Source organism: Rhododendron vialii, chromosome 3a (assembly GCF_030253575.1).
Source record: "Rhododendron vialii isolate Sample 1 chromosome 3a, ASM3025357v1".
NCBI lineage: Eukaryota > Viridiplantae > Streptophyta > Magnoliopsida > Ericales > Ericaceae > Rhododendron > Rhododendron vialii.
In genome coordinates, this window is record NC_080559.1 from 24716844 (window position 1) to 24724597 (window position 7754).

At 38.7% G+C, this 7754-nt stretch overlaps 1 protein-coding gene across 1 annotated transcript; it reads left to right on the top strand.

The window, feature by feature from the left end:
- Window positions 1-1465: 1465 nt before the first annotated feature.
- On the top strand, window positions 1466-4640 carry LOC131321250 (uncharacterized). The gene is made up of 6 exons (XM_058352253.1): window positions 1466-1539; window positions 2094-2604; window positions 2838-3592; window positions 3674-3861; window positions 3932-4318; window positions 4418-4640. Exons 1-5 carry the CDS (start codon window positions 1466-1468, stop codon window positions 4309-4311), a joined length of 1908 nt encoding a protein of 635 aa, XP_058208236.1. The 3' UTR covers window positions 4312-4318; window positions 4418-4640.
- Window positions 4641-7754: the final 3114 nt, after the last annotated feature.

Below are 7754 nucleotides of genomic sequence, written 5' to 3' on the forward strand. Positions count from 1 at the left end.
GTCACAGCAGCAAATGGCACAAAGAACCACGAACAGTAAATAGATGAATGATATGATGTGAACATGATCTAAAGAACCCGAAAGGCGTTGAAAGATTACAAGAACTAAACAAGAACAAGGGCTACAACGCAAACTATAATCTCCCTCACAAAAGTGTCGTGCCCCCCCCCCCCCCCTTCTTTTCTTTACTAAAACCAAAATCTCTCTCGCCTCCACAAAGAACAAAAAAACAGCGTGCAAGCCTTTCTTTTGCTCTTTAATAAAAACAAAACTCTTTACGGGTAATAGCCTCCCTAGTATCCAGCCCCTTTTTTATACCCTATATCCCCTTAAACGAAAGTCTTTTTAATGACGCATAAATGGAAACCCAAATTTTGGACCTTTTTAAAGAAAATTGATTTAGGATTACATATATATGGAAAATGAATTTTCAGAGAGATTTTATAGGAAAGACAAACGTGTAGAAATAAGATTTCTAATCTTGGGAAAATATGCATGATGTGCTGTGTAATGCTTTTACCTCTCACGCAATTGGATTGATTTTGCTACGATCAACTTGGCGTAGATAAGGGGAGGAGCATCAAGCGAGAAACTACCCCATAAAAACCTACCCATTACAATCAAACGGAGACGATATAACAAAGACACCAATGGAGGTTTTGAACAACCCCAGAAAGTGCCAAAATATCTAACATTTGACTTACAAACACTTGGCGACATTTGATTGGTCAATTTGTATGCCCTAGCAACACGTGGCAATTTGTGATAGGCTAGAATTTTTACATGCCTACATACCTCAATTGTAATAAGTGTGCAAACTTCAACTCGCCTGGATTCTATCGAGGATGGACACAGTGAGGAACCCGGTGGTGCATGAGGCGGTGAGCTCGAGATCTGCTGCCAAAAATAGAAGAGGCCTTTTAACGTATGTTGAGTAGATTATCCTCCACTCGTCAATCAACATTTTCGTTGCCATCTCCCCCCGCCATTTTCAAATTGTTTTTTTTTCTTTCACATTTTCAAATGGAAGGAGAGAGCTCATATCCCACGTAGGTGTTACTTGAAGCATAGGAACGTGGAACAGAAGATCCTACAGACAAACACAACACTAGAATTATGGGTATACAAATGAATTGTCAAATTAGATTAGCAGCATTAGAACCAGTGTTGTTAAAATCGTACGCTACGCGATACGTATCATATGTAAATATATACGTATCGACCGTCGTATCGTCTTTGAACAAAAATCGTACACTACACTGGGAGTATCGTACGAGTCGATACGTATCAGGATACGAGGTAGTATCATACTATTTTTGAGAGTAAAAACGTACCTTATTAAACCCCCGAGTCAACTTTAATCCCATACGGTTCATACCCTAACTCTTTTACCCACCGAGATACACCATGGACGACTTCTAAGCCCTAGTCGACTCCACTCTCCGTTAAGTCTCTGACGTAATCAATGATGAAAGGACTCCTCTCTCCGACTGCTACTCTCCGATCTCTGAAAGCTTTGCTCTTTTCGTTGACTGAGAGGTATGGTTTTGGTTCGATCTTTGAAACTCTGCTCCTTTCACAAATCTGGTCCTCTTTGAGACTTGAGAGTTTCAGTGCTCTGTTTTTTTATTTTTGGGTAAAGTCGATGCTCTGTTTTTGTTGCTTTCTATGTCTATTGTATAGTAGTATATGTGTATACTGTATATAATATATATATATGTATATATGCAGTAGCAGCAGACAACAGTACACTATTAAATGTAGGATAAAGCCCACTGAGTGCAGTTTTATGTTTGATACTTTGACTCCATTATTCATATTCAACTACCAGTCTACCACAGACCCTTTTTTCTCAATTTTCAAAGCCCTTTCTTGATATCACTGACCAGAGATCTTTTGGTACACCTTAAACTAAGTAAAGCATGTCCCTTCCTCATTCCACTAAGAGACAACAAAAATAGAGCACTGTATTTATTTATTTATTTATTGATCATCACAGCCCACAGAGCACTGTATTTTACTATCCCAATATCCCATAACTTTCTTTTACAGTTTTAAATATATTTTATGCAATCTTTTGTATTGTTATGTAGTGTTATGGCTCCACCAAAAAAGAAAAGTAAGAATGTGGTAGATCCCACATGGAACCACTGTGTATGTGCTATTGAGCTAACAGATCCTGAAGCTGTTGATAACACTAGACTAAAACTAGTGTGCAATTATTGTGGTAAGACATTGTCCGGTGGTGTGAGTAGAATGAAGCACCACTTAGCTCGTACCCATCATAATGCAAAACCTTGTGAAAAAGTTCCAGAAGATGTTACAAATATGTTTCTAAAAATATTGGGAGAGTTGAAGCAAAGAAATTACATTGACCAAGATGATGTGGATTGCTTTGATGAGGTGGAAAATGTGATATCTAAAAGAGGAAGTATGGATCAATATGTGAGCAAAACAAAGGCGAAACAAGTCACTATGCCTTCTATGTTGAAGGATCGAACAAAACCATGTGTTGACATATGTAGAATGATATATGCAGAGGCTTTGCCCTTTAGCTTGGTTAAGAGTTCATGGTTTCACACTGCCGTACAATCGGGGAATATGGCAAGGGCTTGAAACCTTCTTCATATCATGAGGTTAGAGTCACATTCTTGAAGAAAGAGGTTGAAAATGTGCATTCAACTTTAGACAAGTACAAAAGTGAGTGGAAGAAAACAGGTTGTTCTTTGATGTCGGATGGATGGCAAGATGGGTGTGGTTCTATCACTAATTTTCTTGTTAATAGTCCAAAAGGAACCATTTTCCTAAAATCATTGGATACCTCCTAAATTATCAAGAATGGTGTTGCTTTGTTTGAGTTGCTTGATACTTTTGTCGAGGAAATTGGTGAAGAAAATGCAATACAAGTATTCACCGATAGTGCATCCACTTTTGTCCTTGCCGGTGAGTTGCTAATGGACAAGAGGAAAAAACTTAGTTGGTCTCCATATGCAGCTCATTGCATTGATTTGATGCTTAAAGATATTGGCAGGCTACCGATGCATTATGACACAATTACCAAAGCAAAAACACTCACCGTTTATATCTACCAACATACTTGGGTGCTTAATCTGATGAGGAAACATACAAAGAATTATAACTTAGCAAGGTCCGCTGTGACAAGGTTTGCCACCGCCTACCTCACTTTGAAGAGTATCATGACTCAAAGAAATGGACTTAGAGCCATGTTTACTTCTTCAGCTTGGTGTAAAAGTTCTTATGCCAATACTTGTAATGGGTTAGATGTCCAACAAATAGTGTTGGATGCAAAGTTTTGGAATGCAATTAGGTATTTCTTGAAAGGTGTACTTCGCTTGGTTAAAGTCCTAAGACTAGTACTTCCCTTGGTTAAAGTCCTACGACTAGTTTATGGTGATGCAAAGCCCGCCATGTGTTATATTTATAAAGCAATGGATAGGGCAAATAAACAAATTGAGAAAAATTTCGACAAAGTGAAAAGAAGATATGCTGCGATTTGGAAGATTGTTGATGAGCGTTGGGCATTGCAACTTCATCGACCTCTTCATGCGGTGGCTTATTTTCTTAATCCTAGGTAACATTTAATCTGTGAATAATGAAATCATTTTTTCTTGTGACTTTCTATCATGAATGTTAGTTTCAATGTTCATTTTAGGTTTCATTATGATGCTTCCTTTGAGGCGGATGAGGAAGTGAGATTGGGATTGTACACGGTCATAGAAAGGATGTATCCGGGTATCCAAGCAAGATTAAAACTTGATGCCCAAATGGACAAATTCCATAATGCCGTTGGTATGTTTGGCATTGATATGGCCGTTATAACTAGAGAGAATAAACAACCCGGTATTAACTCTTATCTTAATAATGTTTGTCAATGTTTCTTTCTTGCACTAATTTGGCTTTCTCTTTTGAGGACTATGGTGGGAGAGCTATGGAGGTTGTTGCAAAGAACTCCAAGAGTTAGCCACAAGAGTTCTATCCCTCACATGTAGTGCTACTGGGTGTGAAAGAAATTGGAGTACCTTTCAACACATCCATTCAAAGAAGAGGAACCGGTTAGAAGCACAAAGATTGAATGCATTAGTCTTTGTCAAGTACAATCTCACTTTAGAGTTGAGGCAAAAGAAACGAGAGGAAAATAGTGATGCTTACGATCCTATTTATCTCTCCGATATGGAATCCAATGATGAATGGATTACCGAAAGAGAAGACCCATGCTTACCGCTAGACCCTTCATCGATGGATATGAATGAGTGCTTTGAAGTTAATGAGGGAGAAACTAGTAGAAAATGACGTAGAGGTATATTTCATAGGATGCAATCTTTATCTTCTTTCAAATAATTATATTTATGTATATGTAAATGCAATAGTTAATTGGTTATTGCTTTCATTTTTATAGGACCAATAAACCTTCAAAATGACAGAAAAGGCAAAAGGAAATTTGTTGCAAAAGAGAATGAGGTTGAAATTATTGATGATGATGTAGAAGAAGAAATAGAGGAAGAAGAAGAAGAATATATTGGTGATGATGGGGTGGTGCTTGGGGATGACCTTGAAGATGATGATGATCTTTACGACATTGCCGTGAGAGTTGGAATAGGAGATTTGAGCAAAAAGACAAACTTGATATGTTTGTTTACTTGTTACTTTTGACTTTTGACTTTTGACTTTTAAGCTTTTAAGTTAGCATATTAGTATTAAATGGTTATAAACCATGCAATTAAGGTGGATAGAGGATGTAAATCTCTAATACTTGATCTTTTGGTACACCTTACTCTTTTGGAACACTTTAGATGGCCTAAGATGTGTTATTTTGCATCCTAAATGCTTTTCTTTTTCATATGTTCTATCAATTTGTAGTTTATTGCAATGTATTTATGATTAGTTAGTGTAAATTAACTTTTGTTACCGTATCTTACAATACTCGATACGTATCCCGATACGATATGAAAAATCATAAAGCCGATACACGATACGTATCCCTATTTGAAAACCTTGATTAGAACATATCATATGTCGCTCAAATGAGAAAGCATTTTAAATGCTGAAGAATGTCATGACGATTCTATGCTTATGAGTTACAGTATATCGTAGTAATCAAAGAAAAACTGCACTAATAGTCAAAATTCATTTCAAAGTATGCTAAAACGTAATTAGATATTCTGCCAATGCCAGAAATGCCTTCAAAATATATGGGCCCGCTTTTCATGTAATAGGCTCCATTTAGTAGATGAATTTAATGACTACTAACACTGAAGGAAAACAAGAACTCGCTTAGCAGCAGAGGAACTCAATATAAAATGAACTCAATATATGTTTAGCATGAGATTATACCATTTAACAGGGCCCTGGAATTTGGAAGGGGATAAAGCAAGTAGCTTTTTATCTACCGGACAACTATTATGCTTCTTTTTGGCTCACTCTATCAATTCCTTACTTACGTACATTGTACCCTTCTAATCTTAAATTTTACGGAAAATGTCTCGGAAGCAAACAAATCAGGTGTAGTTGGGCTGGGCTGGGCAACAAACAGAATTGGTGTTAATAATGACATGCAACCACAATTTGGATGGCAAACGTGTGAGAAATGAAAGTTCAGGTCTAGAGATGACTAATGATTTGTTTCTCAAAGTTCTCATTTTCTAAACAGTTGCATATGCTATGCATAGGCGTAATGATAAATGTATGTTCAACTTCTTTTTGTATGGATAGTTCTATTTTGTTTTCTCTTTTCTTTTCTGGAAGACTGTCTGTCATTAGGATGTGATTTTTGACTTTAAGTGCTGGTTTTTTCCTATGGTCATCTGAACTCATGATCGTAAAAAATTTAAAAATTACAGATGACTACATAAAAGTCATCCTAAAATGTCTAATGGAGATGATTGATCAAGTAATTAAAGAGCAGTGTAGGGAGGTATTCCCGAACAGGTACATCTAGTTGCCGAACACGTGGTGTATAAGAACACATGAGAAATTGAACATGACTGATCGCCGGTCAGTGCATTGAATAGCGATAAGGGCCAATGACATGAGAGGTCATGGGTATAAACTGACTGTTTGGCAGATAGAGACATTCCAATTACATTGAACCAAGTTACATGTGAAGTAGCTGGTCCAAGCAGACTGTTCGGTTATGATACAGCCGAACAGATGAAGTAAGAACCAAGCACGTAATACGAGGAATGACGGGTTAAAAGGCAATGGTCCAAATAATTGATAAAGGACCAGTTACGTGTGAAGTGATTGGTCCAGGCAGTCTGTTCGGCGATGAGACAGCCGAACAAAGAAAGAAAACCAATCAGATGTTGGAATAAAGGGAACACTCTGGAAGGGTCCGAAAATAGTGGTATTCCGTTAAGGAATGCGATCCCAAGAATATAGGATCTGAGAAAGATACCCAACGAGTATGGGATGTTCGGCTCTATAAGGAAAAGAATCCGAAGAGGACTCTTTTCTAAATAAACTAATAAAGGAAACGAGAATCCTTGATATCCTGGGTTTCCTATACGAGTTAGGAATCCTAGGGCAAAACGGATGCTTGGCCAGCAAGCATACACAAATCTATAAATAAGAGGTAAACCTAAAGGCAAAAGGTACGCAATACATTGCAATATTCGATATTTTTCTACTGATAATTAGGGTTTCTTTAGTACGAGATACTAACAAAGGCATCGGAGGGCCTTTGCCACGAGAGGCAAAGGTGCATTGACATCTTGTCTGTTTTGCAGATCAGGGGCTCCGACGACGAATTAGGTTTCCGATCAAGTGGCACGAGAAGCTGTTGCAGTCCAGTGCTAGTCGAAGCACTACTTGAATTTGTCTACCTACAATTGGCGCCGTCTGTGGGAAACGAAAGAGTTCGCTTTTGAAAAACGACCATGGTGGAAGTAGATCCAGCAACACCACACGACCCAAAGGATGTGCTAGATAAAGGAAGGGATAAATCACCACCTGGGGCTCTGAGAAAGCCCGAGGGTGGACACAGGAGGACCACAAGTAAGGGTCACCCCCTTACCATCCACGATAACTCCAAAAATAGAGAGGGAAAGACGGCTTCGAGATCCACGAGAAGGAGTAAATCCCATCGAAGGGATGAATCGGTCGCACATTCCAGGAGTGTGCACCGTAGCGAAGATGTTCTTGATAAAAAGAGGCAAGAAATTGAGGAGTATGCTCGTTTGATTAAAAAACGAGAACATGAGATCAGAGAACTAGAGAGAATCAGGGAACATCCGGAGGATTCCGGATTGTCTCGAAGAAATTCTAGAGGCAGTGGATATGCTATGATACAATACAGAAAAGCTTCTTCAAGAGGAAGAAGGAGCAGAAGCAGAAGCAGAAGTCCAACCCCAAGGCGATATAAAGCTTCTCCACGAAAAGAGAGGAGCAAGACCCGAACACCCGAGCGAAGGAGGGTTTCTCCAAGAAAGAGGAGAAGCAGAGGTCGAAGTTCTACCCCTGAGGAGGAAGGGAGTAGGAAACATCATAGGAACAGGTACGAAAGACCTGATTCCGATTGGGAAAGAACTAGACCCAATGAAAAGAAAGGACCAAAGGATGAAATCATGACTGCACGAGAGGCAGCACAGAAAGCACTTAAGAATATAGCATCCTTCCCTTTTGCAAAAAAGTTACAGGAGGCTAAGTTGCCGACTAGAGTGAAACACGAAACGTTCATCATCTACGAGACAGATGCTGATCCCGTGGCACACATACAGCATTACCGGCAGGCAATG

Excerpts from the sequence above, each read along its gene's own strand:
- LOC131321250 (XM_058352253.1), top strand. The coding sequence starts at position 1,466 with ATGATGAAAGGACTCCTCTCTCCGACTGCTACTCTCCGATCTCTGAAA. Across the intron at positions 1,540-2,093 it reads CTCTTTTCGTTGACTGAGAG|TGTTATGGCTCCACCAAAAA; the intron begins GTATGGTTTTGG and ends ATTGTTATGTAG. Across the intron at positions 2,605-2,837 it reads CCGTACAATCGGGGAATATG|AATGGTGTTGCTTTGTTTGA; the intron begins GCAAGGGCTTGA and ends TAAATTATCAAG.